Source organism: Rhinoderma darwinii, chromosome 9 (assembly GCF_050947455.1).
Source record: "Rhinoderma darwinii isolate aRhiDar2 chromosome 9, aRhiDar2.hap1, whole genome shotgun sequence".
Classification (NCBI taxonomy): domain Eukaryota; kingdom Metazoa; phylum Chordata; class Amphibia; order Anura; family Rhinodermatidae; genus Rhinoderma; species Rhinoderma darwinii.
The window spans coordinates 38,250,631-38,274,335 of record NC_134695.1 but is presented as its reverse complement, the minus strand read 5'-3'; the positions used below and the strand labels follow the sequence as shown (position 1 = coordinate 38,274,335).

General features: G+C 40.6%; 1 protein-coding gene across 1 annotated transcript in view; it reads left to right on the top strand.

The window, feature by feature from the left end:
* The window catches only part of NKD1 (NKD inhibitor of Wnt signaling pathway 1), a 94,354-nt gene extending 71,179 nt beyond the window's left edge, over positions 1-23,175 (top strand). Inside the window, exons 5-10 of the mRNA XM_075836922.1 lie at positions 6,647-6,750; positions 12,242-12,337; positions 13,867-14,014; positions 15,430-15,502; positions 18,229-18,359; positions 21,410-23,175. Of these exons, the coding sequence (XP_075693037.1) occupies positions 6,647-6,750; positions 12,242-12,337; positions 13,867-14,014; positions 15,430-15,502; positions 18,229-18,359; positions 21,410-21,981 (1,124 nt within the window). The 3' untranslated portion in view covers positions 21,982-23,175. The remainder of the gene's footprint in view (positions 1-6,646; positions 6,751-12,241; positions 12,338-13,866; positions 14,015-15,429; positions 15,503-18,228; positions 18,360-21,409) is intronic.
* Positions 23,176-23,705: the final 530 nt, after the last annotated feature.

Below are 23,705 nucleotides of genomic sequence, written 5' to 3'. Positions count from 1 at the left end.
GTGTCTCTGACACGCAGGATCCACCTGTAATCGATAAAATCTAAGTTATGAACTTAGATGTGATCGGTAACAGCTCGATTTTGCATGTCGGAGACACGAGGGACCCGCTGACACTGAACCCGTCAGTGCAGCTGATCTGACAGATACAGGATTTAGCACTAGACACAGCTGCTCTGTATACAGGATACAAAGCAGTTGTATCTCAATAAGTAAAAATAATTTTTAATAAAATGTAATTACCAAGTTGCACAAAACACACTGATACACAATATTTCAAAGGTGTACATAACCTTTAATGTTGTAAAATTAGACCATAAAGCTAAAATAACCTTCAGGTCCCTGGGAGTCCCTGACTTCTACTAGAGATCCTATTCTACATTTCTACATAAATCCCTGGACTCTGATGTGTAATTATATTCTTATCCCTGTCAAAATGATTTCATCCTCTCGGGTAATGATTTCAGTCTAATGAATGTAAAAACAAAACACTGATAATCACTATTGTGGAAAGGAATTTGCAAAATGTTCATACCCTGGTGTATGCTGTGAAAGTCTGCTGCACGCAGAGGCTGTAACGTCACTATGTAGAACTGTTTAACATGTACCCCTGAGAACAATGGTTTATTTAAAACTAAAGTAAATGGACAGGCATAAATACTGTTCTGTAATTCAGTCCTCACCAGAGCGTGCCGAAATGTCTTATTGGAATAGGACTTACATATCGCTAAAATGATAATTGCTAAATACAAAATAGCAGGAATCCCCGCTATCCATATTAAGGAATAATTGAAAGACCTACAAGGAATCTTCCAGAATAATGTGATGAAGTACAACTCCCTACACTCTATTATTTTTATCTTTAGAGTCATTGATATTAACTAAAGTCATACTTAAGGACCTTTTGCACAGGGCGATGATCGCCCTCTCGATCGTTTCTATGAACTCTCTCTCGATCATTGCTACAAGAAAAGGAAAGTAAATGAACGACAATAAACTTCTTTTGTCGCCGCTTGGTGCTTGTTACGGCCAGTTTATCTGTCCGTGTAAAAGGATCTAAACTCTATTGGAGCCTCTCTCAACAAAAATAAAAATACAGGACAAGATTTAAAGTCCCTATCTTCTCCACTTGTGCAAATTCACAGACTATTGACAGTTAAATTCACAAAACTATTTTGTGAAAAATATACCGTAACTCATATCGCTGTAATGATTTATTATCAAATAATAGTGGATAAATTACGTTTTGCTATAGGCCCTATGATTTATATGAGTGCGCCTAGTAAGGATTCTTTATTTTTGGGATTTTCGTTTACATTTTTTCCTACCCACCTTCCAAAAGCCATGATTGGTTTTTTTTTCCGTCGATTTCCGGCTTGTTTTTTGCAGGACGAGTTGTAGTTTTTTGCGGCACCATTTATTGTACCATGTTATGTATTGGGAAACTGGAAAAAAATTCTTTGTGGGGTGGAATCGGAAAAAAACAGCAATTGCTCCATCTTTTGGGGGGTTTTGTTTATACGGCTTTCACCGTGCGGTAAAAACAGCATGTTACCTTTTATTCGGTCAATACGATTATGGCGACACCAAATTTATATCGTTTTTTTTGTATGTTTTATTACTTTTACAAGGAAGAAACTAATTGTTAAAAATAAATTTGTGTTTTGACGCCATATTCTGAGAGCCATAACTTTTCTGTCGATTTGAGCGGTAGGAGGGCTTATTTTTACAATCTGTAGTTTCTATTTTGGGCTAGATGAGACTTTTTGATCACTTTTTATTTAATTTCTTGTGAGACATGAAGTGACATTTTTTATGGCGTTCACCGTACGCGTTAAATAATGCTTTATTGTAATAGCTCGGACTTTTACGGACGCAGCGATCCCAATTTTGTTTATTTTTTCTATTTTTTACATTACTTTAGAGGAAAAATGGGAAAAGGGGGGTTTTGATTTTTATTTTTTTTTTAAAAACATTTAATTAGTCCCCCTAGGGGACTTGAACCAGCGATCGTTGGATATTGTCATTTTTAGAGGCTCCTGTTAAGCGGTGCCAGAGACACGGCTTAACAGGAGATGAAGAAAGGCAGTCCTAGGGGCCTTCATTAGGCCCCTGGGCTGCCATGACAACAATCGGCAGCCCCCGATTGCATCACAAGGTGGGCCAATGAGCTGTCAGAGGGGGGCGCTCCTCTTTCTAGCGTCTTAGATGCAGCATCTAAGGGGTTAAACGACCAGGAACAGCGCGATTGCTGTTCTTGGCAGTTAGTCCCGGGTGTCATCTGTAATACACTGCGTACGGAGCAGGCTCAGCGGATGAGCCCTCTCCAAACCTCATCCCCTGCACCACAACGTGGTATTATGATGTGATGCGTGTAGGGGTTAAAGGGGTAGTCCGGTTTCAGCGAATAATTATTTTTTTATATTTAAAAGTAAAATGTAAAATTTTCCAACATTCTGTATTAATTCTTCACGGTTTTCAAGATCTCTGCTTGTTGTTTCTTCAGTAGGAACATCCATTGTTTACTTCCAGTGGATACAATTCTGTCCAATTTCATGTCCTGCTATGGTTACAGTTACAGAATGTGTATCAGAGCTGTCTCTTCTAAGGGCGGGTTCACACATGGCGGAATTGCACTTAAATTCCGCTGCGGACACTCCGCAGCGTTAATCCGCAGCGGAGCCGTTTCTACATTGACTTTCACTTTAATTTAGCAGTGTTCGTTTACACGATGCGTACAATTCCGCTGCGGAGCATAGGCTGCGGAGCGGAATTTGGTGTCCGCAGCATGCTCTGTCTGTTGCGGAGCAGTGGCGGACTCATGGCGGAATTTCTCCATTGACTTCAATGGAGATTCTAATTTCCGCAATGAAGTCCGCAGCTGTCATGCACATGTCATGTGTGCTGCGGATGCGTCTTGCTTTTTTTACTTGACATTTCTTCATTCTGGCTGGACCTATGTATTTCTAGGTCTACAGCCAGACTGAGGAAGTCAATGGGGCTCCCGTAATGACGGGAGCGTTGCTAGGAGACGTCAGTAAATAGTCACTGTCCAGGGTGCTGAAAGAGTTAAGCGATCGGCAGTAACTGTTTCTGCACCCGGGACAGTGACTACCGATCCCAATATACATGTATCTGTAAAAAAAAATGAAGTTCGTACTTACCGAGAACTCCCTGTTTCTGTCTCCAGTCCGGCCTCCCAGGATGACGTTTCAGTGTAAGTGACGGCTGCAGCCAATCACAGGCCAAGCACAGGCTGCAGCGGTCACATGGACTGGCGCGTCATCCAGGGAGGTCGGGCTGGATGCCGAAGGAGGGACGCGTCATAAAGACAACGGGCGGTAAGTATGAATTTCTTTTACTTTCACTAGGGAAAGTGCTGTCCCTTCTCTCTATCCTGCACTGATAGGGAGAAGGGAAGCACTTTTCCCGCAGTCCGCAGCAGCTAGTCCGCATCAATTTTCTGCACATTTTGTGCAGATCCGCAGCCGTAATCCGCAACCCGGATTAGGTGCGGCATTGATGCGGACAGTTGCGGAGGAATTCCGCCATGTGTGGTCATGCCCTAATGATCCCAGCACCTGTGTGTCCATCACATGACCATGGAGAGAAGTTTATCCACTGGAAGTAAACAATCAATGTTCCTACTGAATAACAACAAGCAGAGATTTTGAAAACCGTTTAGAATTAATTCAGGAAATATATTAGAAAACTGTATCATTTTATATTATACAAAAAAAAATAACATTAATTTGCTGAAATCGGGCAACCTCTTTAATTTTCTGCTGTGATGTTGTGTGTGTGCTTATTTCTCGTCCATTTTCTAGTACCCGTATTTCTAATCCCACATTCCCCTATATCATTGCCAGCTAAAGTGTCACCACAGTTCTCACATAACGGCTCCTGTCACAGTGTCCATAGAGTATTACACATTTAGGGTAAGTTCACACGAGGTCATTACGTCCGTAATTGACGGATGTATTTCGGTCGCAAGTCCCGGACCGAACACAGTGCAGGGAGCCGGGCTCCTAGCATCATAGTTATGTACGACGCTAGTCCCTGCCTCGCTGCCGGACAACTGTCTCGTACTGAAAACTTGATTACAGCGTCCGTTACGGCTGAAATTACGGTGCTGTTTTCAGGAGAAAACAGCTCCGTAATTTCAGGCGTAATGGCATGTTGAGGTGCTTTTTCGCTGCGTCAATTACGGACGTAAATGGAGCTGTTTTTCCATGGAGTCAATGTGAAAACGGCGGCATTTACATCTGAAGAAGTGACAGGTACTTCTTTGATGCGGGCGTCTTTTTTACGCCCCGCCTTTTGACAGCGGGGCGTAAAAAAAATGACCATCGGAACAGAACATCGTAAGACCCATTCAAATGAGTGGGCAGATGTTTGCCGACGCTATTGAGCCGCATTTTCGGACGTAATTCGGGGCTAAAACGCCCGAATTACGTCCGTAAATAAGCCGTGTGAACATACCCTTACCTTCATGGTGCTATGCTTCTCCTGCTACACTTCCAAAATCAGTGAAGTAGCTATAGCGGGTGAAGAGGTAGCAGTCACACCCAGATTCTGATGCCTGAGTGGATCCAATAGTCTTTCTGCCAAAATAAAAAAACACACTAGTATTACAAATAAAACATAGTTGGGGGGCCCGTTAAATATTTTGCATTGGGGCCCAGAAGCTTCAAGTTATGCCAGACAACAGAATAGATTACGTCTTCTGGGAGAGCAGGGCAATGCTGGCAAATTATTACACTTGGCAAGTATATGTATATATTCATGTGCATTCATGGAAAAGTAATCCCGTATTTGTATGTGTGTTGGACCAAAAACTCGCTCTCTGGTGACGCTTCCACGAATGACGACCCTGCTTGGCAGTTTTTCCACTGTATGGCTTAAAAGTGCCAATTATTAACAATATTTTGCACTAAAAATCAGAAGAAATGAAAGTATGACGCAGGAAAATTCCATGTATTTTCAAGGAACTGGAACTTTTAGACGTGTAAAGCTCTGTTCACATCTGCATTGTGGCTTCCGTTTATAACAGAAGCGACAACGCTGTGATGGATCCGTCATTTTGTTGGGAAATATAGCGCTGCGTGGAGCCTCGGACGTAGCTGTAAACATGGCCTTATAATTATTATTATTATTATATCATTGTTCTTCTTGTCATTAATATTAGTTTCTTCTTTAGTTGTTTTCCGTATCCCGTAAGGATAATAGAATAGAACATCAATTTACAGTGTATGTATAATAATTGAAGTGAAAAAGTGTTTGACGGTGCCATCCCTAAGTATTAGATTTGTCTTTGTTTCAAGTTAGCATGTAATTCGCATTAAAATATGCAGCGTTGGTGGATTCCACTGTTCCTGTAAAATTTTCACATCCTCACTGATCAAAAGCGAATCTTGCTGCTATTTGTACATAGAATCCAGTCTAAAGCTGATAAGATCCCACATCTTTTTATAGTTGGTGAAGGAGAGAGCGCTTTGATGTTTTCAGGGAGGGATAGAGGGGGGTAAGATTTTCCATACGGGTGTTTGGCTAACACAACAAACACTGTTTAAAAATGTAACTTTGCTTAATTAATTAGCGATTCTGTTTAATACCCCTCTGATCTCCGTCCAACAAGGTATTTTGAGCCTTGAGAAAAAGAACTTCAAAGTGCTATTTAAGATGGTCTGAACAGGGGTGTTAACCTATTCACTGCTGGAAGAGTGCCAGCATCTTTACCAGGCAAACAATTAAGATGTAACGTCTTTGGGGCACCGGTTCATTGCGCTTAATAAAATGTAAGAAGTAGCAAAATATAGTTTTGGATGTAAGCACTGATAATTTGTACACATAAAACTTGAGTATCTTTTAATTGGTATTTGTACGTCCCCAATTCCTAAACCATTAGTGTGTGTAATTGATGAAAGCTTTATAAATTATTATTATTATTATTATTATTATTATTATTATTATTATACAAAAGACGAATTTTCGTTAAAGTGTATATCCGGTCAAAAGATGGAAAAACAGCTTTCTTTCAAACCTTACATACCTGGGATTCTCTGATGAGGAGATACTTGGGGTTCTTCCTTTCTGCTTCCTTGATACCAAGACACCCTTGGCGCCTCCACAGAATAATGTTAGGAATTGCAGCTCTATAAGGAAATTTTTTGCTCTGCTTGATATTACAGGATCCAGCAGAGGGCGTATTAATGTATCTATATAGATATTAGGGCAGATTATGACATCAGTACGGGGTGTCATGAAAGAGAGGAAAGAGGCAGGAAGCACCCGCAAGATCTCCACATCATGGGCCTTAGGAACTGTTGGGTGTAGGTGACTATACTCGAAATACATAAATTATAACTTATAATACTATACAATGCCACAGATAGTGTAAGTGTATATGTACACTAAAGTGTACTAGTGTATTTGTTTGGATTTCAAGCCATTTTGTCCTTAGTTTCTCCTGGAGATATGCAGCAGAGTACTCTGGAAGCCGCTTACTGTAGCATGCCCATTTAACCATGCTGAACAGGCATATATATGGGAGAGAAGTGGAAGATTGAACATATGTATATAGCCATATATAGTTTTCGCTATGTCTTTACCATTGCCATAATTTTATTTTCTTGTGTTTTTTTTATAGTTGCTCTACCTCCTGAGAAAAGTGAGGGTCTTTTTTCCTGTGAGGACAAGAAGGCAGGCGACAAAGACTCAGACGGACGGGCAAAGAAACAGCTGAAATTTGAAGTATGTTCTTCTCTATCATCACTTGTGATGATAAGATGTTTTGCATTCTTTGTGTTAGAGACATTTCTCCTTTCATGAACTTTCCTGCAGAAAAGAAAACTTTTGATTACATTATTTAATAGTTTTAAGCAACTGCCTCATATATTCTTTTAGAGGGTCTGTGATAGGCTCTATTCACACGACAGGGTCTGGGTGTCGGCCAATAAAAACAGCCATTTTGGCCAGTTTTTCTCAGCCGTTTGGCATCCGTTCCGGTCCGTGTTTCCATTTTTCAATTGTGACCCGTTTTGCATCCGTATTTCACTGTCCATTTTAAAAATGGATGAATTTCATGTGTCAATTTTTTGGGTCCTAACCCATTAAAAACACCCATATGAAGGTGACATGATCACCCAGGCATCATTTTCTGTTGCTTTAAGAGCATAGAGAGCTTTGTCTGGTCCCTCAGCTTCTTTGCATTGGTTTCTGGCTTTTTCGCTGCTATTTTTTACTTGCTACCATGTTCTCACAACCATTGAACCGTGTACTGCAGCTTTGGCTGATTTCTCGGCAATTCAGAAAGCAATCGCAGATGTTGATGCCCTCCGTAGATAGTGCCACTGTGTCCCCTGTAGATAGTGCCACAGTTCCCCCTGTAGATAGTGCCACAGTGCTCCCTGTAGATAGTGCCACAGTGCTCCCTGTAGATAGTGCCACAGGGAGCCCTGTATCTAGTGCCACAGGGCTCCCTGTAGATAGTGCCACAGTGCTCCCTATAGATAGTGCCACAGTGCCCCCTGTAGATACTGCCAGAGTGCTCCCTGTAGACACTGCCACACAGCTCCCTGTAGATATTGCCAGTGCCACAGGGCTCCCTGTAGATAGTGCCACAGTGCTCCCTGTAGATAGTGACACAGTGCTCCCTTTAGATACTGCCATACGGCGCCCTGTAGATAGTACCACGCAGCCCCCTGTAGATAGTGCCACAGTGCCCCCTGGAGATAGTGCCACAGTGCCCAATGTACAGGGTGGGCCATTTATATGGATACACCTAAATAAAATGGGAATGGTTGGTGATATTAACTTCCTGTTTGTGGCACATTAGTATATGGGAGGGGGGAAACTTTTCAAGCTGTGTGTTGACCATGGCGGCCATTTTTAAGTCGGACATTTTGTATCCAACTTTAGTTTTTTCGGAAGAGGGTCATGTGACACATCAAACTTATCGAGAATTTCACAAGAAAAACAATGGTGTGCTTGGTTTTAACGTTACTTTATTCTTTCATGAGTTATTTACAAGTTTCTGACCACTTATAAAATGTGTTCAAAGTGCTGCCCATTGTGTTGGATTGTCAATGCAACCCTCTTCTCCCACTCTTCACACACTGATAGCAACACTGCAGAAGAAATGCTAGCACAGGCTTCCAGTATCCGTAGTTTCAGTTGCTGCACATCTCGTATCTTCACAGCATAGACAATTGCCTTCAGATGACCCCAAAGATAAAAGTCTAAGGGGGTCAGATTGGGAGGCATTTCTTCTGCTGTGTAAAAAACTAAAGTTGGATACAAAATGGCCGACTTCAAAATGGCTGCCACAGGTACTGCCACACAGCTCCCTTGTAGATAGTGCTACAGTGCCCCTTGTAGATAGTGCCACACAGACCCCTTGTAGGTAGTGCCACAGCCCCCTTGTAGGTAGCTCCCCCCGTAGATAGCACCCCCCTGTAGATAGCGCTACTGTAGCTCCCTGTAGGAGTGGAATCCCTCTGGCTGGGGATTCCGCTTCAGGAGTTACCCCTGATGTCAATGCCCATATATGGATAGTGACGTCAGTGGCTCCATCTAGAAGCGGAATCCCTGGCCAGATGGATTCCGCCCCTACAGGGAGCTACAGTGGCACTATCTAGAGGTGGGGGGTGCCATCTACAAAGGCGCTGTGGCACTACCTACAGAAAAAAAATCTCGCACACTTCGCACTGTGACGAGGAGGAGCGCGAGCGGCAGAAAGCACAGCCGTCACTCGAATCACATCCAAGTCTATGGGAGCAGTGTGTCCGTGAGAACAGCCCATAATAGAGCATGTTCCATTTTTTGCCGACTCCTTTGGAGTCTATTGTTTTTACTGCGGCCATGCGTAAATAAACGACTATCCCTGCCGTGTGAATAGGGCCTTAGATGAAGTTTAAGAGGGTTGTCCCATCAGGACGGGCCCTATACAAATGCCCCAATAAAGGGGTTTTCCCACGAGGGGCGTTTATGACATATCCACAGTATATGTCATAAATGTCAGATAGATGCGGGTCCCACCTCTGGGAACGCACCTATCTCTTGAACGGGGCCCCCTAAACCCCGCTCTAGCTTTGTCTGATATCGCTGACTTCTAGCCGCTTCCTGACTATATGGTCGGGAGTTCCGAAAACAGCGTAGTTCGCTGAGCTACGCTGTTTCCGTAACTCCCATAGTAGTAAATTGCAGTTACGGAAGCAGTGTAGTATGTGAGCTACGTTGTTTCCGTAACTACCATTCAGTTCTATGGGGCAAACGAAAACAGCGTACCTCAGCGAGCTACGCTGTTTTCACCTCCATGGTCGGAAATCAGTTGACACAGACAGAGGTAGAATGGGGTTTAGGGATAGGTGCGGGTCCCAGAGGTGGGATCCGCATCTATCTGACATTTATGACATATCCTGTTGATATGTCATAAATGCCCCTCGTGGGAAAAACATATAGATGTCATATTGGGTATTACCCCTGCATGGGACCCCCTAATATTAGCCAGAAAAAGAGAGCTGCTGCAAACAGCAACTCCCACTCTAGAAGACTCAGTGCAACCGTCATTTTAATGGGCACTGTATAATACCACAACCTCTTCTCATAATAATATCTTCTCACTGTATAATATCAGAACCTCTCATTCATTTTCATAAATTGTGATTGCCCTCTCTAAAACGGAAGTAGGACTTACTGTAGAAATAAATAATAAACCAGGTATAAAACAACAAAATAATAGAAAAATTCCAGTCTAACGATGAACTGTTTAATTCCATTCTTGCTCAGTTATAAAGCAGCAGAGGAGAATATTTGGACATTCAGTGTGCCGCATATTCCCTGATTCTAGCGCAGACATCATGTAAATGCTTATGGCGTTCCCCTGATAGTTTGAAGCAGAGCTTTTTTAGACACTTTTTATCTCTGATCCAGACCTCCTCCTCTTGCTCCTGTTTTACCTTCTCACAGAGAATCAGCCTAGTTGCGAGTACCATGTAATGTGAGACTGGTACCGTTTGCAATATCTCAGGCTGGCTTATTACAGACAGGAGGCTTTGAACTCAGTAGGGGACACAGACTCTTTAGAACTGCCAGAGGGAATGGATTTCAGTCAGCAAATCTAGCAGGTAACTGGGCTGCACACAACCGTGGGCTATTTTGAGCGGTTTACTTTGCTGGGTTTAACGTGATGTATTTTAAGCACCCATTCACCGTCTCTCTATGAGAACAATATAAGGGGCTAACAGGTTCCCAGTCCTCGTTGGTTGTATTATTCGCAGATGTGTATATACGGGGTCATTCTATTGTGTCCATTTGTGTTTTGCATTACCTCCTCTAATTTCACATTTGAGGAGTACCTCCAGTTTGGGATATTGGCATATTCCCTCACATAATGGAATCTTCCATGCCAGCAAAGGGGAGAACTGAAAAATTGAGCAGGGCAGCCGGTGAAATTTTACATGTCTGGCATTTGTCCTAATTTATCATTAGGAAGCAGTATGCCTCTATATGGGATGTATACTACACACTGTTCTTCTATAAACTCCGGTTGGGCGGACAGAAATGACCAGAAATATTAACTGATAGGGAATATAGATTGTGAGCCCCACTGGGCACAGTGAGTGATGACAACGACTATAAAGTGCTGCAGAATATGTTGGCGCCTTATAAGCAACAGAAATAAATACAAAATAATAATAATTTATCTAATATTATATGGGTACTCTTGAGGGGAGGGTTGAAACTGACTGCCATGATGTACACTATTGTGGGGACATCTACTATAGTCCCTTAACGTAATGTTTGTTTCAAAGGGGAGAAGCAGCAGCTTCTCTCCCGCAGGAACAAAGGATCGGGCATATTAACATCCAACATGCCCGTTCCTACTTTCGACTGACATCTGTCGTCAGGGGACAGTCAGGAGACCACCACACAAATTAGATTGTTGGCAATCCTGCTGAAATCAGTGGTTTCAGCTCACTTTTGTCTAATATGTACATTTAGATTTATTTTAGTGTCCAAAATAATGTAAATGGAGTTAATTTTGCATTACACGAACATTGGATATGGGATGGTCATTACACCTAAGAAAAATGACCCAAAGTAAGGAACTATAGTGGGTATTGGCTGTTACATGACTACAGCTTTATTTAATATCACATGGACATAGCAATCCCTGTAGAGGTCAGATGGAGTATGAATCCACTGGGGTACTTTAGGTAGTTGCATGGCATGTCTGTGGTAAATGTGCTCAGATATAGAGATGTAAGATAATTGTATGTTAGTATTATACTTTTTGAGGGATAGACAGTGCACATAGTTCTGACTATGAAATTCTGTCTTGTAATCTTTTCGCCAGTTCTAAAACAACTTTATTGCTTTCTACAATTATCTCATTTAGATATCCTACACCAACACATGGAGGAAGCCAAAAATCTTGGAATAATAATAATTCAAAACTTTATTCATAATTGTTCAAATGAAATTAAAATAATATTTTTGGTCTATGAAGCAAAAATCTTGTCCATCTCAATGCAGATAAATAATATAATCCTAGCAATAGAACTAATCTGAACTGCCAATCAATGTATACACATCTAAAGGTACTATTACACGGCCCGATATTGGCCGTGAAAACGAGTGCCGACCAACGAGTCATCTTGCTGATCGGTGCGCATCGGCTCCTTTCATAATGAGCAATCAGTATGGGGTGGAGCGATTGTTACTATCCCCATATTGTTACTACGATCGCTCATCCCCATACATTTCTATCACAGGGAGATGTGCTGCCGACAATGATGATTTTTAGTGCTGCATAAAAGAGTAGATCAGCCGATGAATGAGCATCAGCTGATCATTGCCCTGTTGGCCCGTGTAATAAGTGTCCCACATACTCCTATATCAAGTCAAGATAAGGAGCTTGAATCCGAAGCGCAAGTGCCAATAAATACCAATTCTATCAGGTAGAGGGTGAACACATGGCAAAAAAGTGCAATGAAAGGGAGTAATGCAGAGAAAGAGTATGACCTAGGGTAGAGAGGACACTGATGCCCTGATGTCCATGTTGTCGTGATCTTTCTCAAGGGTTGTGTGGTTTATTGATTATGCCGGTTTATTTACACACTTCTATAATTTAGTCTATAATAAGGAAACTTATGGTTTTTAATAATTCACTATATCATGATACAGAACAGAGCATTTCAGATACTGATTTAAATATATATTATTTCATTATAATAATCAGGAACTTCAGTGTGATGTTTCGGTGGAAGAAGATAACCGCCAAGAGTGGACATTCACCTTGTATGATTTTGATAACAGTGGAAGAGTAACAAGAGAGGTACATTCCCATAATTACATTTTCATTATCTATTGTGGTGGGCTCCGGGCTGTATCTGGATTGGTTGTTTTTTTTTTACAAATATGTCCCTTAGACTGGCATACCATGTACAACATGGGATCAGATGCTGAAAGACATGGCGAATACGCTGGGTAGCCCTGGAGGCTTCATACATCAATTTCTTATACTTATTTCTTTTTGACATATTCATTATTGTATGTCACTTTTTCATCAGTTTGACTTCATTGGCTTGATTAACAATTTATAAAATGTAAAAAAAAATTAGGAGCTAAAAACTTGATAAACTTTTTACATACAAGAATGCCATCTTACAGAATAGTAGTGACCCTAACTGTGACCCTTTAATGTTAGTACTTATGATCTGTAAAAGTATTCTCTTCGTCAAACCACTGCATATGAAATGTCTCATTACAGAAGGACAGATTCCATGACTCTATTGCCAAGTCAGTGTAGGAAACAGCCCGCTTCTGATGGCTTTGATGAGCCATCCAGTCCTCTCTTTGTGCGTGTGTTAAGATAACGGCATGTCTTTAATACTCCTGTTGAAAAGAATTAGCTAATAGAGTATTTTTCGCCATTGACATTCCAATTTATTTTGCACTTGAGGTCTCAACTGACAGGCTGCCCTGTAATTATCTGTGCAGGAAACATGGCTAATCGGACTGTGATAATTGAACTAATGTTTGTGATCCGTGAAGTGCTAAGAAAGTATTTGAGGTCTAAAAGGCCTAGATCACCCTCATCTACTGCTGATTTTATTAACCACTCAATCATTTGCATTAGTAAAAGTTTATTTTATGCTAAGGATTTTAAAACACAAGTACAAAAATGAGACTTCAACCCCATAGTGTAAAGGGGATTTTATACTGGGCAATGATCGGGCGAATGATCTTTCATAGAACACTCGTTGCCGATAGCTGCCCTGTGTAAACAGGGCAGCGATCAGGAGATGAACGAGAAAGCGCTCATTCATCTGCTCATTGTATCGTTTTAAAAAAGTAAAATATTATCGTTGTCGGCAGCACATCTCCCTGTGTGAACAGGGAGACGCGCTGCCGTCATGATAATAATGTATGGCGATGAGCGATCGGAGAAACGACCGCTTGTCCCAACCCATAGCTCCTTGTGACAGGAGCAAACGAGCGCCGATCAACGAGCTATTTCGTTGATCGGCGCTCAGTGCACTGGCCAAAATCGGCCGGTGTAATAGGACCTTAATTCTCCTCCGGGGGCCCTATGTATATGTATTGTGACACAGCATATATTACAGACATCCTGAGCTGTCTTTTATAAACTTTAGTGAAAAAGTCCTGGAGATCCCCTTTAGGGAAAGAAGACTTTCTTGTGTATCGACAGTGCTCTGTTTTTATTTCTTTTTGTGAAAAGAAAGTAAATATGTAAGAAAAAATGGACCTCGAATATACTAGTGTGAATAAGCTCTTTTGGATGTTTTAATAAGAAAGTTTTTATTTACAGTATAACTCTTAACCTCTTATCCTCTTATCTAGGACATTACAAGTTTACTACACACCATATATGAAGTATTTGATGCATCAGTAAATCACTCCTCGAGCTCCAGTAAAACTCTTAGGGTCAAGCTATCTGTGGCACCAGATGCCACTCTGAAGAAGAGAACTGTTTTACTCAATCACACAGGTATTACTTAACATCTAGATTTGTAGACCATGGTAGAGAAGTGGGGGGCATGTTTCAATTTCCTCCAACAATAAATGTAATGTATTGAGTAACTTTATATGGAACATAAATAAGCATGTTCAAAAGTTAACATATACTTTAAATGAAAATCTGTAAGATACTATAATAATGCTAAACTAACGGACATAAAGTGGATTTTCCATTTGAGTTTTTTCAATAAAGTCAGTTGAAAACCCCCTGCATAATTAAAGGGTAACTAAACTTTCTAAAAACTTTTGATATGTCATAGTGACATGTCAAAAGTTTTGTTCGGTGAGGGTCCGAGCACTGAGACCCCCACCGATCGCTAAAACGAACGCTTGGGTGAGTGCTGTGCCGCATCGTCCCTGATCAGCTTTCCCCGGAAACCTAAGCAATCGGTGTAAAGGGCTCATAGACTTTATATTGAGTCCGTACACTACTTGCTTGGTTTTCCGAGAAAAGCAGAGCAGAAATGAAGCACAGCACTCACCCGAGCGCTTCTGCAGCTTCTTTTTAGTGATCGTGGGGGGTCTTAGTGCTTGTACCCCCCGCCAATCAAAACTTTGACATGTCACTATGACATGTCAAAAGATTTTTGAACGTTTAGTTACCCTTTAATACAATGCAAGAACATCTAGTGCGTTGTTGCTATTAATGGCTTACCTACCATAGAGGCAGACCATTTTGCCAGAGGTGAAAGGGCACTCAGCTCTGAACTGCATTGAACTCCGCATTCAGTGTCTTACAGCTCCCATTGAGAGCACTGTAAGCTGTGTAAACCAAATGAATAAACAAACTAAATAAAATAGCTGTATAACCTAATATGAAGTGAGCCCCCTATAGTGGTTGTTGCATGCAGCCAGACTTTTATCATTTCACACATTGAGGGAGAATTTATCAAGACGGTCGTTTCATACTGCCCATGCGCCAGAAATGAAAAGCTACAAGCACTTCAAAAATTGGCATAAATTCTAGCCCAAATTATAGTAAATGTGTGGAACCGACGGTGGCCCACCCCTCCCACCTAACCCACCCACTATTCTTGCTAATTTTGGCAAGGAGTAAAAAGTCGCAAATTTTAGTTCGAACATGGCGTGCCTCAAAATTTGCTCATTTTTAACTTAAAAAAAGTGGCGTAAACCTCTAGTAAATTCCCCCTGTGACTTGGTGAAGAGAAGGGTTTTTGAGATCTATGAGAAAAAAGCAGCTCCGACCCAATAATGACATATTATGAAATGATGGTGGACATTAACTTTAATAAACTCTTTAATAGGGGTTTAGCAATGGGACCCTTTAGTTTCTGTAACATCCCTGTTTATTATCTTTATGTTTGTGTATTACCTTTATAACTAGATGTTTGTCTACTCTATGACTGATAGTTTGTGTAATTACAGAGATACAGAATGGAAGATACAGAAGTGAAAGCAAAGTGAATGAAGATGCTAAGAAACAACGCAGTTCTTCAAGGTATATTTTAGGGACTGCGGTTTTCATACACCAGTAATAACATATTAATACATGCAGTCTGCTTCGCCATTCAAACTTGTTGAAAAGAGGCAGGGCATCAATACATTTTTTCACAAAATATTGAACTACTGAAGAGTCATGATATGTTACTTAGCAGAGATTTATAGCATAACATATCTAATAGTGCACCGAGATGAAAGTAAGTGTCCCAAGTTCCTCCAGGAATATTTATGTTGGCAGCAGCTGATGCCTTCAGATCCTTGTTGTCTTACATTCCAAGCATGGCTGTAGCTCTTGTGTCTGCACGGGGTCTCTATGTGGAGAGACTCCCGGCGCTGGATTAGTCTTTCCTCTGTGATAAAAGTATCCTGTGGCCTTCAGATGCTGGAGTAGACAGTCCTGGGATTTACTGTGTTTAAGATATATGGAAGGTGAAGGCAGATAAAAGAGAAGATAAAAGGGAGTATTATGTCTGAAAGTTAAAAATGTTATGCTGGGAAAAATGCGTTGGGCACAGCCTTCAGATGACGTTCTAAATGTTCTCTACACCATTTAGCTTAGGCTGAATAATTGGTATTTTGCATTAAAATAAGAATGAATGGGAAACTTACATACACTGGAGATTGCTCTATTTTAGGCGACGTCTACACGTAGCAATTTTGCTGTGAATTTTTCATCCTATATATATATATGGATGGAAAATTAGCGGAAACCAGTAGCAGCAAAGTAGATAAGATTTGATCAAATTTCATCCACATGCTGCAGAAATGTTCTGCTCAGAAACTGACCGGCGCAGTCATGTTCTGCTGCGGAAAGTTCACCGATTTGTTTCAGATTTTCCTCATTGAATTTAAAAATACTAAAATATCCTATTGTTGTGTTTTTTTGCTGCCGATTACTCCCGTAACCGCAACAAAAGCTGCACGTTCAGATGAGTTTAAATTTTTTAAAAAGCACTATATTTAAAAAAATGTAAAAAAATATTACTATACCTACCTCCCTGCTGCTCCAGTGGCAACACTTCTCTATGTACCCAGCAGAGGTGGGGGACCAGGGAGAGGGGGGGACCAGGGAGGCGTTGCCACATGAGTTCCAGGGAAAGTGAGTATAGTGTTTTTTCTTTTTTTTAAAATACTTGACCTGTTTCCCGCAGGTAAAGCTGCACTCTTTGGTGCAGATTTGAATTGAATATAAGTTGAATATGGATCAGCAATACAACCGTATTTACAGATCATATAGCATTATTATTGAATCTGTGTCCATATTATGAATCCTTAAAGGGGTTATTTGGGGAGCGAAAAGTATTAGCAGTGTACTCACTGCAGTATGTGTACATTCGCTAATATACATATCTGTCCCCGGTCGTGCTGATTAAGATTTTAACCGATTTTTATAGCGCTGGCGGGGGACCGGCACAGTCTTCCTTAATGACGACACGACTCTTTGTCATGTGACTGCCCTATAATACTAATGGGCAGTCTTCAAGGAAGCAACAGGACACAATTAAGACCACTTTTAAATATTGATGCAATACTGATAACGTACTGATGACATCTGGTTGCATCTGGTTTTTATAGGCCCTTTTACACGGGCCAATTATCGGGAAAAAGAGTATTCACAGACCTCTCGTTCCAGATCATTGCCCTCTGTAAACAGGGCAACTATCAGCCGATGTCGTTCATCAGCTGATTGTATCGTTTATGCAGCCGAAAATATTATTGTTGTCTGCAGCACATTTCCCTGTGCAATGTATGGGCACGTGTGATCGTAGTATTGAGCGCTCATCCCCATACATAGCTCCTTGCGAAAGGAGCTAACGAGCGTCAATCAGCAGCTCGTCTCATTGATCGGCGCTGGTTTATACGGCCCGTGTAAGAGGACCCTAAGGGTATGTGCACACACACTAATTACGTCCGTAATTGACGGACGTATTTCGGCCGCAAGTCCCGGACCGAACACAGTGCAGGGAGCCGGGCTCCTAGCATCATACTTATGTACGATGCTAGGAGTCCCTGCCTCGCTGCAGGACAACTGTCCCGTAGTGTAATCATGATTACAGTACGGGACAGTTGTCCTGCAGCGAGGCAGGGACTCCTAGCATCGTACATAAGTATAAAGCTAGGAGCCCGGCTCCCTGCACTGTGTTCGGTCCGGTACTTGTGGCCGAAATACGTCCGTCAATTACGGACGTAATTAGTGTGTGTGCACATACCCTAACACTTCTATAGACTTTTATGTCCATTTTTCATCGTTGATATTGGTTTAAAGTAGCTCATGCTGTGTATTTAAAATATAGCAATGTTTAATTTCACCCATGTGAAAAGCTCCATAGAGGAACATTGGCTATGTAATAGTATGATGAAAAATACGCTTGTGTGAAAGTAACCTAAGATTGTCCCATAAGAAAAGGATTCCATGCTTTAACAGCTGCTTCTACCCCTATATTTGGAGTATTTACTTATGGAAACATCAAAAACAATCATTAGAGAATTACAGAGCGCTGCAGATGAGGCTTTCATATGCTGAATGTTATATTCTAATCAGGGCTGGGGTAAAATGTTCTGTTTAAGGCAAAGTCCAAAAAGAAATGATCAGAGAACAGAATGGTAGAAAAAAAAAAATCCTCCAGCTTGTAAAATATAATGTCTCTGCAGATGCTTTAATCTGTTTATAGATGTTTTGTGAGTGGTTCCCAGATGTATCCTGTTCTTTGTTATCTCATGTAGACATAACCCAGCTGAAAATGAAACAGAACAGACAGAATGTCTCCGGCAATGTGTGGATGAGAACATTGAACGGAGAAACCACTACTTGGATCTTGCTGGAATAGAAAACTACACATCAAGATTTGGGCCAGGTGTGTATGGCTGAGATTTTACTACCGGAAAATATGAAAGGAGCGGATAAGGGGGAAAGCTCGCAAAGAGATCAATGGTTTCTATGGAGTGAGGGAGCACCCATGCTCAAACAGGGACAGGGAAAAAAAGCATTCTCCTTTTTCTCTCAGTGAGTGAAAACCAGGTTTTCCCCATGCAATTATTAATTAGTGAGTACTAAAGACAGCCTTGCAATTTTGAATTGTTTTGTTTTGTTTTGTTTTTTGGGTGTACACAACATAAAGGACTCCATAAAGCATTGTTGACACAGTGCACTTATGCTTAATTTTCCTTTCTTTATAACCATCTTGGTAGGTATTAAAATTACAATGGTGACACTCCCTATGCCCCAATGAGATTAGGTGGCTGCCTAGCAAAAGGCCGGTCCAGTAGTGATTACACTAGCTATTTGAGAGGAAAATCTACCGACGTACATGCTGATGTGCTATTAGATTTTAATAGAAATTTAACTTGGTGAGTTCCTAAGCTGTCTGCCTATGCCACCCTTATCTAACGCCCAGCAGATTTCCTGTACCTTTCTGTCCAACTCGGCAACCAAAGCCGGTAGTCATGGTCCGGCCTTCTCTTAATAACACGTGGAGGCAGAAGAGGAGAGATGTAGGTGCACAGTCTCGAAGGCAGTCATACTCACTAATATTAGACTTGGGCCTGTTCACATCACCGTTCGCTTTCCGTTCCGGGGTTCCGTCGGAGGTTTCCGTCGGAGGTTTCCATCGGATGAACCCCGCAACGGAAAGTGAAAGTGAAACCACAGCTTCCGTTTCTGTCACCATTGATATCAATGGTGACGGAAACATCGCTAATGGTTTCCGTTCGTCACCATTCCGGCAGGTTTCCGGTTTTCCGACTGAATCAATAGCACAGTCGACTCCGGTATTGATTCCATCAGAAAACCAGAAACTTGCCGGAATGGTGACGAACGGAAACCATTAGCGATGTTTCCGTCACCAATAATATCAATGGTGACTGAAACGGAAGCTGTGGTTTCACTTTCACTTTCCGTTGCGGGGTTCACCCGACGGAAACTTCAGACGGAACTCCGGAATCGAAAGCGAACGGTGATGTAAACAGGCCCTTACTGTGCTAAAATCCGCGCTGGCATGCTCTTCTCCCCTTCAGGCTCTGCTGACTGGCTGCTCTTCTTTTATGATGTGCTGTTCCCAAGAATAAAATCTATGGGGGCAGCACAGGCCTCAAACCCCAGATCAGACCCCAAAATGAATCCAGACCTCAGACCAGACTCCTAATCTAATACAGACCCCTGACCTCAAAATAATTTCAGACCACAGACCTCAAAATTATTTCAAACCCCAGACCTCAAAATTAAAGAGGTTGTCTGGTAGTTTGGAAAAAAATAATAGGTGGCGCAGATGTATTAAAATAACAAGAAACAAACAGAATTCAACTCTTCAATCCCCTGCCGTTTCAGCACAGATTCTACAGTGGTCCCCCGCCGATCTTTGTTTACAGGCTGACAGCACTGCATCCAATCACTGGCCTCAGCAGCCACGTGCCGTATTACTGGCATCACCGCTTTGTGACAATAAACCGTACTGTATGGAGGCACCATAAGGCAGCACATAGGGTGCCTATGGCTCTGAAGTGTCATACAGGCTTCATGCACATGGCTCTGCCGTGAGCTTGAGGCCTAAGTCTAAGAGAGTTTCCATCCCAGAAGTTTTAGAATTATCGGTAATAGAAATAAGTCACAATGCGGTCAGATGCAAATGGAAAACAATATATAAAAAGAAACATCTCATTTGGCCTCCTCTGTAGGAGTACTAGTAGTGTTTAGCCTTCATATTTTGGGACAGTAGACATTCAAAGAACTCTGTTTTTTTCTTGTATCTCTTATTTACAAAAAACTGAACACATTGTCATTTCTCTAAAAACAAGTGCAACATTTTTTTAAATTTCATCCATTTAAAGGTCCATGTTTGCTAAGGGTATAAATTATTTATTAGAAATCATTGTAACAATAAATGAAAAGAAGAAAAACATATAGGTCAGATTGTGATTAGCAACAAAAAATTATTTTTGAGCAGGTATAATACATTTTTGTAAATAATATTTTTTACTTAACTGTAAAATCTCAAGTTATTTATTTATGGTTAATTAAATCAGTATTGGACACGTATTTATTTATTTATTTCAAAATAGTCGCTTCATTTGCACAACGGGTCATATTATAGTAAAAAATGAAAAAGGACACAATCGATAGATTTCCTTTTTGTATCAGTTGATCTATGTTGGGGATATATCATCAATTATCAGTCTTTGTTTTTAATGTAACAGTACCCCCTAGAGGCAATATTTGCATGTTATAAAGCGTTTCTCAAACTTGCAACAATCAAATAAAATTAAGTGAATTCGTACAAACTGTCGTTGAAATCAATTTGTTAATCTGTTAATTTGTGCTTTTTTTTCCATGTTACTATCTTTATTTTTAAATATCCTTAAATATTGCCATTTCAACTCTGGCCACTGAGCTTCACAATAAACTGACACTTCCTGTTCTGTAGAGATCACTTCTCAGCAGACATCTCATTATCATCTCAGGCAGAATAACAACAGGAGGTTACCCCTCTATTAGGCTTTGTCCACATTGGCTATGGGGTTCTGTTCATGGGTTCCGTCAGACCTTTCCATCAGGGGACGCAGATGTGAAAGAAGCCTTATAAAGCTGTAGGCAGATAACTCTTCTTATGTCCATATGACTTCTGTAAAGCAAATCTCAGTCCATATGACTTCTGTAAAGCAAATCTCAGAACATAGCAAGATGGTCGCCCCCATAATCATGTACAGAAAATAAAATAAAAAATATACAATAAGAAAAAAAAAATGATTAGAATACATTTGTATGTTTCAGTATATAGTTTTAATTAGTAAAAAATATATGAGATATATTCCCTTTTAGAAATGAAACTTCTGCGTTATTTATAAGTTATTGTCTGATATCTGGGAAAATATCAGAGACAAAAGCTCAGTAAAATTTGCTTGTAATTCACAGGTTCATCTGCAACACCTGAAAAAACAGATTCACATACAAGAGCATCTAATCAAATGAGGTCTCGTTCTCATGAACCAGAAACTCTTCATCTACACCAGAGAAGGTCCCAAGCATTGGATACAGGACATTTCAGTCTATTAGACCCTTCTCCTCCAAAGATGGTAGAATTTCAGCAAAGGCAACGGGGTCAAGAATCCAACAAACATTCTGTAAGGAGTCCCAAAGCCTCAAATAAGAATGGAACAGCACAGCCAGGAAGGACAACGAGGAGCAAACCCAACCATGGTGTACAAATCCCTGTGACTTCCCCAACTGCACTTATGGGCCAGAGCTATCCTTACCACCCTTTACCACCTCAACAGCCTCACAGGAAGAGCAAGCAGAAAACCAAGGAAGGCCACCAGATGTGCAAAGCTTTCCAGTCTCCTATTAACGTAGTGGAAAAAGAGCATGTGAGGGATTTGCCAAGCATGCTATTGTATGATGGCCATGGTGGACACTTGATACAAAGACATGAGCATCATCATCACCATGAGCATCACCACCACTATCACCATTTCTACCAAACATAATTCGGACCACTTATTCCACATCCTGAAAAGGAAGTTGTTTTGTTAGAAACAAAACAACTTTGTCTGACAATTTATGAACAACATTATTGTAAAAAGTCAAAGTGGAACCAAAAAGCCACTGGTGGATACTGCTAAATATACTTTGAACTCAACCAAGCACTTCTTAAAATTTGGACTTGCAGTGGAGGGATTTGCATTAAGTGGTGTATATTCATCTAACATTCAGACTGTTTGCACACACGCCTTTGACTAATAAGACAATTCAGATCAGTTTTGGACACCAGAAAATAAATAACAAAAATCCCCACAAACAGCACACTACCTCTAGTATTATTTTTAGTTTAATTCAATTCATGTCTTTGAGGCGGGTAAACCTAAATGACATATACAATATCTATATGTCGATTTTTTTTAACTGTTTACCTTATCCCTAGGTTTAGGAACACGAAAAAGCCAACATTCTCCATTTTTTCACTTAATGGTTTCTAAATCGTTGGTAATATTTATATGTACAGTATTTTTAAGTTGTCTTTTTCAACATGGAGACTGTTGACAGGTAGTAAAAATAAGAACTTATAGTATTCTGTATCATCAATTGTCGAAGTTTGAGGGGGTCTTAAAAAAATGTTGTCTGGGCAAGACAGCCGTGTTCCATATGGCCTATAAAGGATTCTTACTTTATTAGCGACAGACTGTCTCAACTATGAAAAACTGCTGGTTTCCATTGTAAAAAAAAAATGATGCCGATTGGTTTAATGACCTCCATGTAATGCTACATTTTGCTTGCAGGCAAAAATGAGCATTTACACATTGGCTCCCTCCATGATAACAGCTGATGGTACGGGCTTCCTGACGGAACACGAAAGCACACGTAGGCTTTAATAGCACTACGTGACTGCTAGACATAATATATTTTTGTTGTTTCAACACTATTGAAAAAGATACGATTTCCACCTGGCCATCTTTATATCCATACGATCACCTGACTTTAGCCATCCCCTCCAGCATGGGGGCGCTCCATACATTGCTTTGTGTACTGTATCCAGTATTTTAATATTTCCATGTGTAACAGGCAACACCTTTATTCCTTTTTTAGGTTCTTCTCAACATCCAGAGATTTTTTTTTTCTTTAAACCTTTATCAGGTATATAGTATAAATATATAAATCTATATAAAAGTATATTATATATACACTCAGGTACTTTTTTGCGTTTAAACAAATCTGTGGTTTGGTTATTTGTAGCATTCTGTTCTCTTTTTTAATTATTATAATTATTATTTTATTTCAAAGAGTTTCTATGTAATATAACAGAATCTTGTGTTAAAAACTTTGCTGTTTTTCAGGGCAAAATTCCAATTTTTAAGGAAAGAAGCTGAATTGTGAAGGAGTATATTTAATTTTTATTTCTTTTTAACATAATGAAAATAAAGCAGGATTGCCCCTGTTATGCAGGTTACAGTCTCTCACACAGGAGTAACTGGTTATGGAAATTCTATATTATAAAGTGGATGAGATATCTGTGCTCAATAGAGGAAGCCATATTTTGGACTGAGCCAGTAATGGGACTGAAAGCTGTCAGTTCACTAAGAACTAGTAACTTTATGGAGGTATGCACATACATATTTTTTTCATTCTTCTGTGCCTAGTGTTTGTAGGCAACAGTCATACTTTGGTATAATTCTTAATTATTTTTTGTTTTACACTCCCCCCTGCCGATGACACA